The sequence below is a fragment of the Malassezia vespertilionis genome, chromosome 3 (assembly GCF_029542925.1).
Source record: "Malassezia vespertilionis chromosome 3, complete sequence".
Taxonomy (NCBI): Eukaryota; Fungi; Basidiomycota; class Malasseziomycetes; order Malasseziales; family Malasseziaceae; genus Malassezia; species Malassezia vespertilionis.
In genome coordinates this window covers 162,507-179,709 of record NC_079249.1, presented here as the reverse complement: position 1 = coordinate 179,709, position 17,203 = coordinate 162,507, and the positions used below count along the sequence as shown (strand labels likewise).

At 57.0% G+C, this 17,203-nt stretch overlaps 11 protein-coding genes and 1 non-coding gene across 12 annotated transcripts; 6 read left to right on the top strand and 6 right to left on the bottom strand.

The window, feature by feature from the left end:
* Positions 1-30: 30 nt before the first annotated feature.
* Positions 31-1,372, bottom strand: ERF1 (translation termination factor eRF1; the record flags this gene model as incomplete). The annotated part of the gene is made up of 2 exons (XM_056206406.1): positions 31-179; positions 208-1,372. The coding sequence occupies 2 exons, from the start codon at positions 1,370-1,372 to the stop codon at positions 31-33; spliced, it is 1,314 nt and encodes a 437-aa protein (XP_056062381.1).
* A 206-nt stretch (positions 1,373-1,578) lies between these two features.
* MRPL51 (39S ribosomal protein L51, mitochondrial) lies at positions 1,579-2,036 on the top strand (the record flags this gene model as incomplete). Its single annotated transcript, XM_056206405.1, has 2 exons — positions 1,579-1,822; positions 1,849-2,036. 2 exons carry the CDS (start codon positions 1,579-1,581, stop codon positions 2,034-2,036), a joined length of 432 nt encoding a protein of 143 aa, XP_056062380.1.
* Positions 2,037-2,367: 331 nt separating this feature from the next.
* On the top strand, positions 2,368-7,158 carry MVES1_001561 (uncharacterized protein; the record flags this gene model as incomplete). The annotated part of the gene is made up of 1 exon (XM_056206404.1): positions 2,368-7,158. One exon carries the CDS (start codon positions 2,368-2,370, stop codon positions 7,156-7,158), a length of 4,791 nt encoding a protein of 1,596 aa, XP_056062379.1.
* An 84-nt stretch (positions 7,159-7,242) lies between these two features.
* Positions 7,243-8,049, bottom strand: VMA8 (H(+)-transporting V1 sector ATPase subunit D; the record flags this gene model as incomplete). Its single annotated transcript, XM_056206403.1, has 1 exon — positions 7,243-8,049. One exon carries the CDS (start codon positions 8,047-8,049, stop codon positions 7,243-7,245), a length of 807 nt encoding a protein of 268 aa, XP_056062378.1.
* A 1,187-nt stretch (positions 8,050-9,236) lies between these two features.
* On the top strand, positions 9,237-9,875 carry URA6 (UMP/CMP kinase; the record flags this gene model as incomplete). Its single annotated transcript, XM_056206402.1, has 1 exon — positions 9,237-9,875. The coding sequence occupies one exon, from the start codon at positions 9,237-9,239 to the stop codon at positions 9,873-9,875; it is 639 nt and encodes a 212-aa protein (XP_056062377.1).
* A 62-nt stretch (positions 9,876-9,937) lies between these two features.
* MVES1_001558 lies at positions 9,938-10,025 on the bottom strand. The gene has a single exon. It is a non-coding gene; the product is annotated as a tRNA-Gln (tRNA).
* A 356-nt stretch (positions 10,026-10,381) lies between these two features.
* BTN1 (battenin CLN3 protein) lies at positions 10,382-11,587 on the bottom strand (the record flags this gene model as incomplete). The annotated part of the gene is made up of 1 exon (XM_056206401.1): positions 10,382-11,587. The coding sequence occupies one exon, from the start codon at positions 11,585-11,587 to the stop codon at positions 10,382-10,384; it is 1,206 nt and encodes a 401-aa protein (XP_056062376.1).
* A 93-nt stretch (positions 11,588-11,680) lies between these two features.
* Positions 11,681-12,400, bottom strand: DID4 (ESCRT-III subunit protein did4; the record flags this gene model as incomplete). Its single annotated transcript, XM_056206400.1, has 1 exon — positions 11,681-12,400. The coding sequence occupies one exon, from the start codon at positions 12,398-12,400 to the stop codon at positions 11,681-11,683; it is 720 nt and encodes a 239-aa protein (XP_056062375.1).
* Positions 12,401-12,644: 244 nt separating this feature from the next.
* Positions 12,645-13,808, top strand: MVES1_001555 (mitogen-activated protein kinase kinase; the record flags this gene model as incomplete). The annotated part of the gene is made up of 1 exon (XM_056206399.1): positions 12,645-13,808. The coding sequence occupies one exon, from the start codon at positions 12,645-12,647 to the stop codon at positions 13,806-13,808; it is 1,164 nt and encodes a 387-aa protein (XP_056062374.1).
* Positions 13,809-13,868: 60 nt separating this feature from the next.
* On the top strand, positions 13,869-14,853 carry CYC3 (holocytochrome-c synthase; the record flags this gene model as incomplete). Its single annotated transcript, XM_056206398.1, has 2 exons — positions 13,869-14,533; positions 14,562-14,853. 2 exons carry the CDS (start codon positions 13,869-13,871, stop codon positions 14,851-14,853), a joined length of 957 nt encoding a protein of 318 aa, XP_056062373.1.
* Positions 14,854-14,980: 127 nt separating this feature from the next.
* MVES1_001553 (uncharacterized protein) lies at positions 14,981-15,718 on the top strand (the record flags this gene model as incomplete). The annotated part of the gene is made up of 1 exon (XM_056206397.1): positions 14,981-15,718. The coding sequence occupies one exon, from the start codon at positions 14,981-14,983 to the stop codon at positions 15,716-15,718; it is 738 nt and encodes a 245-aa protein (XP_056062372.1).
* Positions 15,719-15,731: 13 nt separating this feature from the next.
* Positions 15,732-17,198, bottom strand: MVES1_001552 (uncharacterized protein; the record flags this gene model as incomplete). Its single annotated transcript, XM_056206396.1, has 1 exon — positions 15,732-17,198. One exon carries the CDS (start codon positions 17,196-17,198, stop codon positions 15,732-15,734), a length of 1,467 nt encoding a protein of 488 aa, XP_056062371.1.
* Between the last annotated feature and the right edge of the window lie 5 nt (positions 17,199-17,203).

The following is a 17,203-nucleotide window of genomic DNA, read 5'->3' as shown; positions in this document are numbered from 1 at the left end:
AGCCACGCGCGCTGCTTTTCGCTATGGCCGCTACTCGTCGTCCGAGTCGCTTAAAAACTCGTCCTCGTCTTCGTCGTACATGGCAAGCTCCTCAAAGGCGACTTTGTAGCGCAGCAATCCACCGATACCGCCAAAGCCTTTGCAGAATTGCATGCCCTCTTGCGACTTGTCCGTGACGACTGTGGTGAGCGTCTGTAGTATACGTACACTCCAAGTTCGTGCCAAACTGTTTGTAATTCTCAGCAATCCACTCCAAAAGCGGCTGCGGCTCACTAATCGTTTCCATCTCTGTGCCTGTTGCCTTATTTATAAAGTGCGAGCGGTCCTGTTCCTGCTCTTTGGTGAGCATCAGCACGATCTCGCTGCCCTCCGCGTTGCGAAGTTCGTAGCGGGTCTGTTCTAGGTTTTCCCAGACGATCAGCGTCTCAACAGCACCCATCTCGAGCGCACGGAATGTATCATCCAGTCCAAAGCAGTACTTACCGGTCTCTTGCGAGATCTCGTCAAAGTAGTGTTGGATCAGCTTCTTTTCCTGGACAAACTTGACGTTGGCGAGACTGTCGGCAGCAAGCTCAATTGCCTGGTTAAATCCGTTCTCGCCGCCGTACGATACATCAACAATCTGGATCACCTTGGGCTGCAGGCGGTAGTCGAGGATATCCGACTGGCTGAGCTCCGTTTTAAAATCGGCAGAACCTGCAAGTACGAGACCAGAGACGTTGCACTTGTTGTCCGTGATAAACTGCTGATTCGCCATCTCTGCTACTTTTCGCACGTAGTTGTGGCGCGCCTCCTCACGCAGACGTGCGAAACGCAGGGCAGACTGACCACCACGACCGTGCTTCTTGGGAAGATCGACAGAGAACTTGTGCAGGATTGTGCGTGTGTTACCCATCACGGTACCAAAAAGCGATCCGTTACCATCCATAATAATGAACCCAAACTTGGAGTCCGCCTCGAGCAGCTCCGAGAGCGCTTCGGTATGAAATTTGTTGTCGCACAAGTACAGCGAAGTGTTGATGGGCCTGAACGGCTCGAAACTAAAGTTGACCTTCTTTTCTTTGCCCTCATCCGTGAGAATGGTGCCACAGTACATGACAAGCCCATTATCGGGCACACGGTTGTACAATTTCAAGCGCTGCTGCGTCGAGGTGATGGCTGCCAGGACAGACAGGCGATTCACACGCGATTTGATGTTGCTCGCCGTGCCATACTCTTGAGTAAGCATGTTCGATGCCTGCGATATCTGCGACCTGGGTGGCAAAATCAAGCTGATCATCGATGTGCCGGCGCCGCGTGCATTGTCGAGACTTTTCACAAGCTTTTTGACTTTCCATATTTTGATATTCGTGTCTGCGTCCATTTGCGACATGATGGCAGATAATTACCAGCGCGTATTAAACAAGCAAGCAAGCAATACGCGGTTGGACGAGCGTTTTGAAGGAATAGCAGCACGCGAGCGTTACTACCTTTTTTTTTTGATCGCACAAGGCCAGCAGCACAGCGGCACCAAATTTGCGTGCAGATCTCGTGTTTACAAAGCAATAACCCAAACCCCTTTTGTGCGCTTCCTCCATCATGTCTCGCGCGCGCATTTTACGGCACGCGCTCACGACGCAGCCGCAGCCAAGTGGGGCAAGGAGCGCATTCGTGCTGCCATGCCGCAAACTTGTGATCGAATACTGCGAGAGTCAGGTTGGGAGCAAAGGCACACGCGACTACTTGCTGCAGCACGCAGCGAATATGGCGCGCACGTACTCGGGTGTCGAGTTTGTCGTTACACCGCGTCCACAGCGCCAGCCACTGGCGCGCAGCTTTTATTGTATGTCTACTAAAAACTAATGACAGTGAATGGACGCTCGAAACAAGTATCGCTGCAAAATTTAGAAGCTACGCAGGTCGCGCCAAAGATTCAGCAGCTGTTGGATTCGAGCGGCACAAAGACAGATGGCTTGAAACGCAATCCCGTGCGCAGCACCGCATCGTCTGCGCGTGGGATTTGGAGCCCTTTGCACGACGATCCCCATACGCTCTAGTTTAGGACGTCTGTAGTATACCAATGGCGATGCATTACATGCGAGACTGGACGTGGGTGTGCTGTGGCTGGCATTGTTGTGCTGGCATAAATAAACCGCCGCAGGCACCGCGGCACCGCGGCGATGCTGCGATACTGCGATGCTGCGAGGCGGCGAGGCGGCGAGGCGGCGACGTCTTCACATCTCTCGGCCGACATACAGGCCACTGAACCTCCACGCAACCTTGGCTGGTGTTGTTTGCTGTGTCGCCTTCCACTGTGCATTCACCGTGCGTTGCTATACCTGCTCTCCGCATAGCCTGTATTATATACCATACTAGCAGGGCAGTGCGATGGAGAGCTTATTTGGGCGCAAGCGGCGCGCCCGAGCACAGGAAGACGGCGCTGTACGACGTCTTGCGCAGGACGATGGTACTGCGAGTGCCGTGACTGCGTACGAAGCGCCGACAATCTCGCCTGTACGCCCCGTTTCGGAGTGCGGCGCCGTGCCGCTAACATTGGGCGATACTATCCCTATTCTACGGACGAACGCTCGAAACAGCGACATGGGCACAAGCGTGCGCGCCGTCGGCCAAACGCGGAACACCAAGAACCAGCGCGCACAGCACCTACGGCACTCGATCCTCGCGAAGCTCCCCGATGCGTGCATTGCACGTCCTTCGGACGACGATATAGAGCGCATGTTTGCGGACCTGATGGATCGCCGTGACCTGCTTCAAGAAGATGCTTCGCACACCGACACAGCAAGGACCATGTCGAGTTTTGGCATCGAAAAGAAATGGACGCTCGTGTACAATGACCTGCTTACGGAACACAGCACTGAAAAAGCGCGCGAGCGTCACTCGTACAAGCCACAAGGTGCCTCGCTCGGCATGCAACAGTCGACCATGGTCCTTGTCCGCAACTCGCCCGAGTGGTTTATCAAGAAGTTTATGGACGGCACCGTGACTGCAAAGCACATTGAGTCTCTTGCCGTAACATTGCGCACCTGCGCGATTGGGTGGCTCCAAAACTTTGTCGAGGCAAAAGGCACGCCCGTTTTGTCGAGCTTCTTGACGGGTTTGCACACACACAATCCTCCCAACGACGCAGATTTGGCGCTTGAGTACGAATTGCTTAAAGCATTCCGCTCGCTCTTTAACAGCAAACCCGGCGCGCACGATGCGCTGCGCCATCCCAAGTGCATCAGCGGCATCACGCAGTCGCTCATCTCTCCCCAGCTTTCCACACGCAAGCAAGCGGCCGACATCCTGCTCTTTTTGTGCCACTGGGAAAAACCGCAAGGGCATGCGCTCGTGCTGCAAGGCGTGGATGAATTGCGTAGCATCCGCCGCCTTCCTGGCCGCTTTGACGGCTGGTTTTCTGCGCTTGAGGCTGCCATCGATGGGCGTGGTAGGATGGGCAGTCTCGTGGGTGCTTCGGACGAAGTGCGCAAGCTGCAACTCTCTGGCATGCTCGAGTCAGGACTCACAGAGTACGTCGTGAACAACATGTTCCTTATCAACGCGATTGTCAATGGCGATATTCTCGACGATCTTCACGAGCGTGTGCACCTGCGCAGCCAAATGCAAGCCAGTGGCCTGCCACGCATCATGTCCAAGATGCGCGCGCTCAATGTTCCCGACTTGGATACCCAGCTGGACGTGTATGTCAAGGATGCACAAAGCGACCAGGAAGAACTCGCCGAGTCGCTCGAACAGCCCGCGGCGATGCGCGAGCCGCAAGAGCTCTTGCAAGCTGTGTTGAGCCGCGTGCAAGACTCGCGCGCGCGCGATTTCTTCGTCAGCGCGCTCGAGCACCTCTTACTTATCCGGCACGAAGGACCCGACCTTGTGCACTACTACCAGCTCATTGATTCCATGGTCAATACCGTGGTGATGGACCGCGACGGATCGGCGCGACAGGGCGACATGGAAGCACTCATGGGCACTTCGCTCAACAATGTCCTTGGGCGCTTTTCCGACCACGACCTTTTGGAACGCTTGCAATCGGAGCTGTATGAAGTGCGAGCGGCACTGCAAGCGCATGAGCAAGAGTCCAACAGGCTCCGCGCCGAGCTTGAGGCATCGCAAGGCGGTCTGGTGGGAAAGCTCCAGGCGCAGGTGCGCGAGCTGCAGCAGGACCTTGCGCTCTCCAGAGACAATGGCACCGCGATCCAGCACGATATGGAAGAGCTGGAGCGCACGTATGTAGACAGGATCTTGCGCTTGGAGCTCGAACTGCGCGAGTCGGTGGCCATGCTGCGCGAGCAAGAGCAGTCCGCCGGCGGCCACGCACAGTTTGACCGCGAAACTTTGCGCGATTCACTCGAGCGCCAAGTCGAGCGCAGCAGGACGATCCGCAAGCTGGTCTCTGCGCCGGGACGCACAGAGCCGCTGCCTCCGCTCGAAGGGCCGAGGCCGATGCCGACATTTGATCGGACGCCGCGCGCTGCTGAGCAGGCCGTGCTGGATGTTGGGCTCGGCATGGAGCGGCGGCCGTCGCAGAATCCTGTGCCACTGCGCGCGCCGCTGCGTGCTGTGCAGGCGAGTCCAACGTCCTCGCCGAGGCTGGATATGTCGGCAGATGCGGAGCGCATCGGCCAGGCTGTACTGGCCATGGACTTGTCGAGCAGCTTCAACACGGCGGAGTCCGAATCTGCGCCGAATAGCGGAGCACTTTCCGAGGATGGAAACGAGTGGAGCATGAAGGCGAAGCTCGCGTCGGGGATGGCAATGCATACAGATTTGCAAACGCGGATGAAGGATGTGCGCGATGCGAGGATACGGCGGCGTGAAGTATCGAATGCAAATGACGACGTTGCTGAGGGCGATGCTGTGGCGAAGGCTGCGGATGACAAAGCGGGTGCAGCCGCAGACGCCGCTGTATCCGTGCCGCCGTCAGGCATTCCAGTGGCAAACGCTGCGCCATTGCCGCCGCCGCCTCCGCCGCCGCCAGCGCCGCCAGCGCCGCCAGCACCCCCAAGTAACGACATGCCTCCTGCCCCTCCTCCTGCCCCACTTCCTGGCGGCATTCCACCGCCGCCGCCGCCGCCTCCGCCAGCTGCAGGCGAGTCGCTCATGGCGCAGCTTCGCGTGCGCGTCGGCGACACGGACCAAGACGCACACTCGAAAAGCCCACCGCTCGGCTCCGAGAAACGCAACTCGCTGATGGATGTACGCACCAGCATTACCCTAGACTCGCTTGGTCCTCCCGGCCCCATGCACGCTCCGCCAGCGCCGCCTGAGCACGCGAATTTTGGCCCGACAAATCTGCGCAAGAATGTGCTTGACATGGCCAAGAGCCGCATGAAACAATTGCAGTGGGATAAGCTCTCTGCGGAACATGCATCGAATACCGTATGGGGCGAGAACGGCAAATTCGAGACGGAATTGCGCAGCGCATTGTTAACGCGGGGCGTCTTTGACGATATGGAGAGTGAGTTCAAAGCAAAGGAAGTCTCGAAAAAGGCTGCCGGCACTGTGAAGCGCGACCAAAAAGAGCTGCAGACCTACCTGAACTACGCGACCCGCCAAGGCATTGAAATGGTGCTTAAGCGCGTGCGCAGCCGTCTGACGGGCAGCCAGCACTGTACGCCAGAAGAAGTGGCGCACTTTATTATTCGGTGCGATGCGCAGGTGTGCGAGCAGAGCATCCTCACAGAACTCTTGCGCTACTACCCCGAGTCGGAGACCAAAGGCCGCCTTGGCGAGTACAAGAATGCGTCCGACGAGCAGCTGCGTCTGCTCCACCCCGCCGATCGTCTTGTCGTGCTCCTTATGACAGTACCGCACCTGAAAGACAAAGTCAAGGGTCTTTTGTACAGGGCTAAGTACGCCGACACAGTCGAGCTCATCCGCAACGGCGCCAGTCGAATCCGCCATGGTTCCGAGGCGCTGATGCATGCGCCCAACTTTGCGCAAGTCCTGTCCATGGTGCTCATGTTTGGCAACTACTTGAACGCGACAGGGATCAAAGGCGGTGCACATGGATTCAGGATCAGCAGCATCAACAAGCTGGTTGATACCAAGGCAGGCGATGGCACTACACTGCTCCATTTTGTCGAGCGCACCATTGCACGATGCTTCCCCGAGCTGGAAGCATTTACCGAAGAGCTCACGTCGGCGACGCAAGCGTGCCGTGTACAGCTCCAGGATTTGAGACGCGACCTTGCCGAGCTCACAACGGGGAGTATCCAGCACAAGAAGGATCTCGACCGGCTGCTCAGCGAGCGCGAGGAGAATTTGGAGGATCCCTACGCAAAAATCATGCTTCCATTTTTGAAGCACGCCTCAGACGAGCTGTCAAAACTATCGGACCAAATTCACTTCACCGAGCGCGTCTTTGCCGACGCGCTCAAGTTTTATGGCGAGGGCGGAGATCCTGCGCGGCGCGGATTCGCCCCCTCGCAAGGCATGCCCACCGAGGAATTCTTCGGCATATTTAAAGAGTTCCTCGCAGCCTACCGCAAAGTCAAGGCGGACAATGCAGTGCTTGCTAAGCAGCGCGCCGCGGAAGCAGCGCGCCGCGCCGCAGCGCAAGAACGGGCGCAGGAGCGGAGCGACGCACAGGCGCGGAAACGCCAAGGCGTCGACGACACAGCTGTGCTCGAGTCGCTGCTTGGCTCCCTGCGTTCCAGCGGCGGAACGCCCATGCGCCTGCAAAGGCAGGCGCGCCGCCGCGCTCGACTCACGTCGGGCGGTGCCAAAGCCTCTGCCGACAAGCCCGTCGAGTTGATGGAGTACATTGCGGAGGATGAAGACCCGTCGAGTATCGCTGCGCTAATGCTTGCCAAGCTGCAGGGCGGTACAGAGGCAATATCGGACGCCGCGAGCGCTGAGATGCACGCGACTGCAGCTAAGCGCGCGGAGCGTCGTCGTGGACGAGAAGAACGAAATAGCATGCCTGTCTGGTCAGATGCATCAGCCATTCCTGAATCGGCATATACCCTTGGCGACGGGAGCCCGCAGAGCAAAGCGCGCGACGCACGCTCCCTTTCGTCCTTGCCGGCCTCGCCGACACGCAAGCGCGCGGAAACGATGCCGCGTGCAGCGCATACGGCGGCGACAAACACGCCCATGTCTACTTCTCCGGATTCATTTTACTCTTTGACGGGGCAGGAGAACGGTGTGCAAGATAAATAACATAGGATGCATTGTATAAATCTAGAGATGACTGTCCCCAGCCGTGCACAGTGCCAGCACGCCGAACGCTTGTTTGTATATACGCTAAAAAACAACATCGCTATCTTGACCGCCACTGATAAACACGCCCTCGTCGTTCTCGATGAATGGCGTGTCCGCCTGGTCAACAGCACTCAACTCGTTCTCTGCCTCGTGGGTACGCTTCTTCTTCGCTTGCACCTTTTTCAGGCGGAAGAATTCCTCGCGGTCCATTTCGTCGAGCTCGGTAATGATATACTTGATTGTGTTCTCCAAACGTGGGATAATCACATACTCAATCGCATTAACACGCCGATTCGTCATACGAATTACTTCGTCCAAGATAACAAAGGCCGTTTGCAGACTCGCCAAGTCCACGAGCACATGCAGCGCTTTGGTGTATGTTTCGCGCGCTTTTTGCACTTGCTGGCCGCCGCGCGAAAGGCCAGTGAGACTGAAATCGCTCCGCGCATTCGAGCCATTTTGCGCCTCCTCGCTCTTGTCCTCACCGCTGCGCATCGTTCCGTCGCTCCCGACGGTCTGCACGGTAAACGCAGGGAGCAGCACACCGCTGATATTCTCCTGGCGCGCGCGCACCTTAAATGTCGCACGCGTCACATTCTCGCACACCGCATAACTGATATCGCCCGTCGAGTACCCGACTTCGACCATGCTGAACGCGGCAAGCTGCAAGACCTTGCCCATCTGCTTCTTGGCGTCCTGGATTTTTCCCGTGATGGTGCGAAAACGCTTGGTAAGTGCATCCGCCTTTCGTTTCAACAACGAGTGGCCGTTCTGTGCTCCCTTCAAGCGCGTCTTCGTAATCCCTAGCGTCATACGCGTCGGGAATACTTGTTCCCGCTGTCCCGACATGGTGGCTGGTCTGACCGCAACCAGCGGCCGCGCTCGACGGCTTTCGGCCGAATCAAAGTGCTACCACGCCGTGTCGTGCGAGCCTCTTGTCCAGCGATGGGGAACGGAGCACGGTACGTGAACAGTGGCGCCTCTGATGCCAGTGCACAGCAGAAGCGCGAGCGAAACGCCAAATCAAATGCGTCCAAGGACCCCAAGTCGCAGTTAAAGACAAACGAGGCGGCCAAAAATGTGGTCTGCCAAGTGTGCCGCCAGACTTTTCTTCTCACCGTGCGTGAGCCCGCGTAGGTATCGGGGTTGTGTGCTTACAACAGTCTTTTGCAGCATGCGGAGAACAAGCACAGCAAGGTGCGCTGAAGCGTTGGCTGACAGTAGGGACTTAAGGATTGCTTTCCAACATGGACCGCTGCGTAGAGCTACGTACTATTCGTACAGAAACAATGGGCAATTCGTTATCCAGGACCTATCTTTGGCATATCGTGGTGGTCCGAGAGCCGTTCCAAATACGTATTGAAGCTTTTGACTTTCTCAACGTGCGATTTGCGCGCCTCGCGTCGCACCTCTTCGCGCAGCTGCATTCAGTATTTCGCACACCACGCACCTTTTCGCGCTGCACTTTTTCAAACTGCTGCTCGACTTTGGTCGTGCCCCGGACGTGGGTCGAGGCACCGCTTTGAGGCTGCGACGGTGCCTTTACTTCAGACGCTGGCCGCCCTGCAGACGGCGCTTTTGCTTTTTTTTTGCGTCTTGTGTTAGTGGTGGGCGGTACATACGTCTTTCCATCGCCTTTCAGTCTCAGCGCACCGCCAGTTTTATAGGTATACGGCGATGGCATGAAGTAGGCGCGAGGATGGTGGTATTGGGGAAATATGTGCTGCCCATTGCGGCCTATTCGTCGCGCGGGTTTTCTCCATGCAAGCTGTGTTTGACGCAATCAAATCCACGTCTTTCCGCGCGACCTGCCGAGCATTTTCGACAGGCTCTTCTGTAAAGACGCAAAAGAAACCAGGTGGACCCAACCCTTTTGGATTTCTTGCTATCGGCATTATCTCGTTCACTGCATTTGTGTACATCGTTCGATCCCGCGAAGTTGACCCGCGTGCCCAGGAAGCGCTTGCCCAACGTAGACCAGCGCACAGTCCACTTGCCCCTGCACTCGAAAAGCGAGAGGAAACAAAATAATTACAATGCCCGCTGAATTTGATCCGAGCAAAGTAGCCATTGTATTCGTACTTGGCGGCCCCGGCTCTGGCAAAGGTACACAATGCGCACGGCTTGTCAAGGAGTACGGATTTGTGCATCTTAGTGCAGGTGACTTGCTCCGTGAAGAGCAATCCCGTCCCGACTCTCAATACGGCTCGATGATCGCCGAGCATATTCGGGACGGCAAGATCGTTCCTATGCACGTCACGATTTCCTTGTTGCGCAACGCGATCGAGGCAAACCTGAAAAAATATGACAACGCTTCGCGCCCTGGCTGGGGTCATGGCCACGGCAGGTTTTTGATTGACGGGTTCCCGCGCAAGATGGACCAGGCCATCGAGTTTGAAGAGTCGGTGTGCTCTGCGCAGTTTGTGCTTTTCCTCCACTGCACCGAGGAAATGATGCTGAAGCGTTTGTTGCATCGTGGCGAGACGAGCGGCCGCATTGACGACAATGCCGAGTCCATCAAGAAGCGTTTCCGTACGTTTGAAGAGACGAGCATGCCTGTCGTGGATGCATTCCGCAAGGTCGGCAAGGTCGCAGAGGTAGACTCAATGCGCGATGTCGATAACGTCTATGCCGAGATTGAAAAGGTAATGGAGGCAAAGCTTATACAGCACTAAAGCTTCTAAACGTAGCACCCAGTATGTAAACAAATGCAACTTTTTGTGTCTTAAAAAAAAAGAGGTCCATCCCGGGTTCGAACCGGGGTCAATGGAAGTCGTTCTTTTTACGATCAAAATCCACTATACTAACCACTATACGAATGAACCGAGCTTGGCAGAGACCATCGGTTTTGCACGCTATAATGGGGTCGCATTTATACACGCGAGGTATACGTGCCTAAATGCGCGTGCACAGATCACGACCGCGCGCGACTTGCGCATTGCATAGCATGATCTGGAACGGAATTGAGATGATCGACGCACACAATATCCCGAACGTGTCGGCCAGCTGCGGTCAGTAGCTAACTTGCACGTACACCAACACTCCCAATTCGAAATTCGTACTCTTGGGTTTTCAGGAACGCCGGGAGCTGCGGCCCGTCTTCTTCCTCCTCGGCATCGGGAGCGGATCCTCCAATCCTTCCTAGCACAGAGACACTGCTGTGAGTTATGCAGCCAACGTACTATGCAGCACCGCCCGCGAGTCCTTCCACTGCGACTAGCACAATCACCAAAGAGCGCGCGATCGACTCGCGGAACCAAGCAAAAACACTTTCGCTCACCATGAGCCCCAACAATGTAAACTGTACAATAGCAGGCGACCATAACCATGACTTGGGAATGGGCGGGAGTTGCAGAACGGAGGTGTATGAGCGCGAGCAAAACACAAAGGTCTGGTATATCAGTTGGTACAATGGGTAGTAATCCCGCAATGAGTGGATCACGGCGGCAAGCAGTGGATGTTTTGCAGAGGATGGCACAGGGTACAACAATGTAGGTGCAACACCCTGGTTAATAGTATACTCTGCGAAATAGACGCATACAAGCGGCAAGACGTAGGGAAACAGCATTGGCCGCAGCAAGCGCATTTTGTGCGCAAACGATAGCCCATCGCGCGCGCCACGATAGGCTTCTGTCTCTGCATCTTGATCTTCTGCAGGTACACCATCCGGATCCATGAGGCGCTGCGCCGCCTCGTCTTGCTCGGCACGCCGCGCACTATGTTTGGGCCACGCATGTGGCGCCGGGAGAATGACAAAAAATGCGAGCGCCATGCCAAGCGGAAGCAGTGATAAAAGACCTATGCCTGTCCGTATGCCTAACGGACGCACTAGCCACCATGCAAGCGCCCCCAACAGCCCCGCAGCGCCTGTCCCACTTGAGAAAAGCCCGACAGCGCTCATTGTGGTGGCAAAGGGGTAGCGCGTCGAGTATTGCAAATAGCTGACCTCGCCAAGCCCACTGCCAAAGCTGGCTATGCCGATCCCAATTAAACGCAGAGTAAGTGAGGAGAACATGGCGATGGTGAGCATCCCGACGATTGCGAGAAGAACGCATGCCCACACACGGAACGTATACTGGATCTCGCCTTTCAGAAAGTAGGGGAAGATGGCCTTTGAAAGCAGTGCTGGCGCAATGTTTACAAACGTTACAAGCCCCGTAGGTGTATGTGGTGGCAGCAGCTCCTGAGCTGCAGCGAGGATCACAACGTACGGGAGATTATTTAGCAGGCCAAGGAGCACGAATCCAATAGCGAGCGGCATCCGAAACGGCCGCAAACGCGCGTCATGTCCTGGAGTGGGCGCATCATGTCCTGGAGTGCGTGCGTATTCTGCACTGCGCTGCCCATCCAGGTACATGAGTGGAATTCCCCGCTCCGGCACGTCCATGCAACGTGTAGCGGCAAAAAAACGGTGCGGCCTCCACGCTGGGAAAAAGAAGGGAACGCATGCGACCGCTGCCGGCCCTACCGCACTACTGAACTACATCTTGCGCAATTTATCTAGCCGCGCCTGCAATGCCGAATCCTCTGACAAATCCGCTACACCACTTGACGCACCACCCGCGCTTTCGCCCACGGCGACGCGCGCTGGTAATGCTGCGCTTGCAGGCGCTGGTGCACTCTCCGGCACACTTGAAAGCTGCTGATTTACCGAGATCCCGATCTCGTCGAGCACCTCGCGCAGAATCGCGTCGCTCTCCTCATGCTCACCCTCGCCGTCGAGCATGGCATCCTCCCCGAATGCATCCTCCATGGTATCGCTCATCATCTCCTCTTTCATATCCATCGTCCCAGATTCGCGCTCAAACTCCTGCAGAATCCGCTGAACAGACATGATATTCATGCTCCGGTTCATGGAACCAAGCGCCTTAGAAGCGCCTTTCATCGCTTCGGACATTTGCTGAGTGCTGCGCAAGGTCTGCATCCGCAGCCCAACCGCCTGGAGCTGCGTACTCATCTGATAAAATTTGTGCACGTTGCGGCGTGTACGCACCAGATCGCGCGCCATGACCTTGCATGCCGCCATCTGTCCCTGCCGTGCGCTTTTCTTGATATCTTGCACGAGCGTTTTCTCCTGTGCCTCTAGCTTAGTGCGCTCACGATCCATCTCTCGCCGTGCACGCTGAAGCGAGCGCAAATGCGCCCGCAAGCGCTCTGCGGGCGTCTGTGAGCGGCCAAACAAGGATTCGAGGATCGACATGACCGCACCCGCCAAGGAACGTGGCAAGCCAAAACCTCCACACGGCGCACGCCGCTTTTTGTCCAGCAGCGACCTTTTGTGACAGGATGGCTTCGCTGATTCCACCGAAACGTCCGCCAAACCGCGGCGTGCCAAAGCTGTCACTTCCTCTTTGTACGAAAAATAAATTTTCTTACACACAGTCCCTAAAAGTACAGAGAGCGTGTGCAGCGTTGCGGATACGCCCAAAGAGGACGTGACGATCATGCCGCGTAAAGCTCACATTGAAGAACCGCAGAGCATGCAAGATCATATGGATGAGCTACAGAAGCATGTACAGCGTATGCGGCTTCCCGAAGAGCACCGTGACGATTTGCTCTCGTTGCACCGACTCTCGTACAGCTCTGGAAGCACGGACGAGATTGGGCACAGCGACGAAAGCCAGGAGCTACACCGGCGATCGGACGGTGCAGCAGAGATACGGCAGACGCAGTCGGATCCCAGAGCCATGTTTAATAACAGTATGCTGGAGGGCAATTTGGAAATCATACGCTCCCTCGGCGAGGGTTCCAGTGGCGAGGTCGCCTTGGCCCGTGTCCGTCCCACGGGCAGGGTCATTGCACGCAAGACGATCAGCACGTCACCGGACCCGATGATACACCGCCAGCTCTTGCGCGAGCTGAACGTGAACCAGACGTGCCGAAGCCCGTACATTGTCGAGTACTACGGCGCGTTTTTTGACCCCCACGATGCGAACATCACGATCTGCATGGAGTATTGTGAGGCAGGAAGCATGGACGCTATCTACCGCCGCATCAAGGCGCGGGGCGGCCGTGTCGGCGAAAAAATTCTCGTCAAGCTCGCCTCTTCGATCCTGCATGGGCTCGAATATCTGCGCGCGCGCCGCATTATCCATCGAGACGTCAAGCCGTCTAATATTCTCGTTACGCGAAGCGGGGAAATCAAGCTGTGCGACTTTGGTGTGGCGGGCGAACTGGTAAACAGCGTTGCAGGCACATTTACGGGAACGAGTATGTACATGGCGCCGGAGCGCATTATGGGGCACGCCTATACCATATCCTCAGACGTTTGGGCGCTTGGCATATCCATCCTGGAGCTCGCAATGAACCGCTTTCCATTTCCGCCAGATAGCGATGCTTTTATGGGTCCGATCGACTTAATGACCTTTCTACTGCACGCGCCGTTGCCGACGCTGCAAGACGAGCCGGAAAACGGAATCCGGTGGAGCCGCGCGTTGCGCGACTTTTTAGCGCGGTGTTTGACGCGCGATGGAAAGCAGCGCGCAAGCCCACGGATACTGCTGCAGCATCCGATTGTAAAGCGTGGCGAGGCTGTTCCAGACGCAGACATGGCGCGCTTTGTCGCGCACGTCTGGCAGTGGGCCGCTCCGTACCCCACACCCTCGTAAAATGTCACGTGGCGGCGTTTTGCGTAGCAATTTCACCGTCGTGGCGTTCTGTTGCCACAAATGGGCGCGTCACAGTCTGTGCCGCGCGCTGCAACGCCCGAGGAGCGCGCGGATCAGCTCTTGGCTTCTAGGTTTTATAACAACCAATATACTGTGGCATCGCTGCTTATGCATCAGCAGCAGCATACGGCGGCGCCCAGCCGTCCTGCTCAGTGTCCCATTGCGCACGGCGAAAGCGCTCCGAGAGATAGCGACGTTCTAAATCCGCTCAACTACATGCCCGATATTTCTCAGAAAAGTGCGCCGGGCCAGAAGGTGCAGCTCTCGCAGGAGCGAGTTGTTTCCTCGATCGCACGCGCGCCCTTGTCCGCCTCCCCCGGCAGCTCGCCCTACGATGCGCCGCTTCAGACGGCAACCTGCCCTGTGTCGCACAACGGTGCGAGTGGGGAAGAGCCCACGCACTGGGAGTACCCTTCGCCGCAGCAGTTTTACAATGCATTGTTGCGCAAAGGAATGGAGACGGAGGAGGAGGCCATCGAAACGATGGTATTTATTCACAACTTTTTGAACGAGCGTGCGTGGAAGGAAGTCGTCGACTGGGAGCGGCGTGCAGGAAGCGATATTTCTCAGCTGCAGCTCGCCCGATTCCAAGGAAGGCCTGGAAACTTGAGCCCGCGCGCGCGCCTGTTTGGCTGGCTCGGCTGGATCATGCCCGACAAGTTCAAGTACGTATGCTGCTATCACTCACATTAGCACTGAGCCGCCGTTTGATAGGCACGACTGGATTGTGCGCCGCGGTCCAAAAGACATTGACAGTGCCGGAGAAGAGGTACGCTACATTATCGACTACTACTCGGGCCCCGAGCACGAGGATAGCGAGGAAGAGGCGAGCTTTAATTTGGACGTGCGCCCCGCGCTGGACAGCTTCGGCGCTGCGCGTCAGCGCTGGGAGAAATTATTGGAAGAGTACCGTACGGGTGAGCTGTTTGCCCCCTTCAAGGCGCAGAACGAGCCGCCAAATAGCGACATACCCGCCTCCGCATAGCTGTGGTAGCTTTTTCCAGTCTTCCGGAATTCCACGTGGCTTTACGTCATGTGCAGCGTTCGCAGGTGGAGCAAGGCGGTTGTACCCGCAACGCCAAGCGCACACCTCTCTGGCCGCCTCGTCCGATATGCATTTGGGTGCGGACACACCCGAGCTGCTCTCCGAGGTGCCTTTATCCTTAGGGTCCAAGAGTTTGGATGCGGCGCTTGATGTGGCCATACTGGTCGTGCAGCGCGAAGCGGATGCACTCCAGCACGTTTCTTCCGCGATGCAGCAATCCCCTCGCATGCAGTCCAGTTTTCGGAGAGCGTTACAATTGCTCCTCCAGAAAACTCGTTTGGTCGATGGGCGGCCTTTGGGAAAAGTTGTTGTGGTCGGGATCGGCAAAAGCGGTATCATCGGCCAAAAGATTGTATCGATGCTCCTATCGCTTGACACGCAAGCCGTGTTTTTGCATCCTGCAGACGCCCTCCACGGCGATTTGGGTATGATAAATTCTCCGCACGATGTTATACTTTCCTTATCCTACTCTGGCAATTCTCCCGAGATCGTGGCGTTTATGGAGCTAGAGCCTGTGCGCCGGTGCGCGCGGATTGCCTTGGCCGGCAATGAAAAATCGACGCTCGTCCAGCAAGCGGATGTATGGCTTGATTGCAGCATTCCGGGCGGCGGTGCAACTCCCGACGATGTGCGTGTTTTGCAATCCGAGGCCTATCCCAATATTCCCGCGCCAACGACAAGCACAACCATCATGCTTGCGCTTGGCGATGCACTTGCAATGTCACTCACGCAGGCAAAAGGCATCGAAAAAAGCACATTTATGAAGAACCACCCGGGGGGCAGCCTTGGCCGCATGTTTAAATAGGGTGTTTGAAAATTTACAAAGTCTCGTATGGTGTATAGATGCAAGCCGCATTTTCCAAGCTTGAATAGCCCATGTACGAGCAGAAAATGTGCAAAAATTCGAGCGCTGCATCGATCGGCAGCTCTTGTGTATCGCGACTTTGTGTCACGGACTTCATCTCGGCGGCGTTGGTTATGGTAATGCCCCGCAGTTGTCGGTTGGGCACGTCTTTTGCGAGGAGCCAGCGCACGCTAAAAAGTCCTTTCCAGCGCGTGCCTTCGGCCCACATGGTACTGCTGCGTGAGTAGTCCAGTCCCGAGGTCATTTGCGCAATCCCGCAAAACCGCCCGCTGCCATTGACGCTATAGAAGAGGTAAATGGGACCAGTCTCGCCACTCATCCGCCACGCGTCGTTCAAGCGCCGATTGCCCCGCTCTGTGCTCGACCAGACGCCGTGGATGAGCGACTTTTCCACGTCAATCTCGGTGAAACTCTTGATCACAAACGCACGCGCAGGCACTGGCAGTTCCATCGCAGAGTATGCCATCATGTAGCCGTACGGCCAGTAGGGCGGGTACTCAAGCGGGCCGGACGCCATGGCGCCGTTGCCATCCTCCAGCGCCGTTTGCGGTACGGTTGCAAGCGGAGAGCGCTCTCTGGGAATGCAACTGCCGCTGGGAGAACGCGGCGTATCCGTGAGGGACATGTCGCCAAAGGCAAGCGACACGTCCGAGTTGCGGCGCGGCGCATTCCACGTCGGCGTCACGGGCAGCTCGGAGCGCGACGGCGGCCACACGGCAGAGCTGGGGCCGCGCACCGAAACAGAGCGGCGGTGTGTGCCGGCGGTGCTTGTATCGATGCAGAGCGAGCCGTGGCGCCGCGCCGGCGGCGACGTGGGACGCCGTGCAGCGCCAGGTTGCAGTTTCGGGGGCGGCCACTGCATCGACGCCATGCGGTAGCTCAGCAATGCGCTGTCGCCCTTGGGGTCGAGTCGCGCCTCGGACTCGCCCGTGCGCAGAAAAAGCTCGCCCTGGCCGCGTATAGGCAACATCTGTGGGCGCGCATCGCTGCTGCTGAAACCGGTGCGCGCTTCGGAAAACTGCGCTTCCAAGAGGCTCTGTGGCGCGCTGTGGCGCGGCACATTTAGAAACGACGTGGGCAGCGAGTCGTGCACGAACGCAGTCGAGATGCTTTTGCGCCCCATGCCCGCACGAGGCCTGCTCCTTTCGCCAAAACTTTCACGCGGTGCAGTCGCACTGAAACTGCTCCGCGACACGGTTCGCTGTCCGCTGTACATGTCCGGCACGCGGATCGTGAGCGGCGGCTTGCTGTCCTGCTGTATACCCCCGTGCGAGCGCATATATGCGCGCTGCACAGTTTCGCCCGCCGAAGTATCAGAAGTAGCACTTGGGCTGCGCGGAAATGACGGTGGCGGGTGCCCTGCATACCCGCCGTCCTCTGCCCGCATGGCACCCCAGATGGACCGTGGATCCGCGGGCATGGATA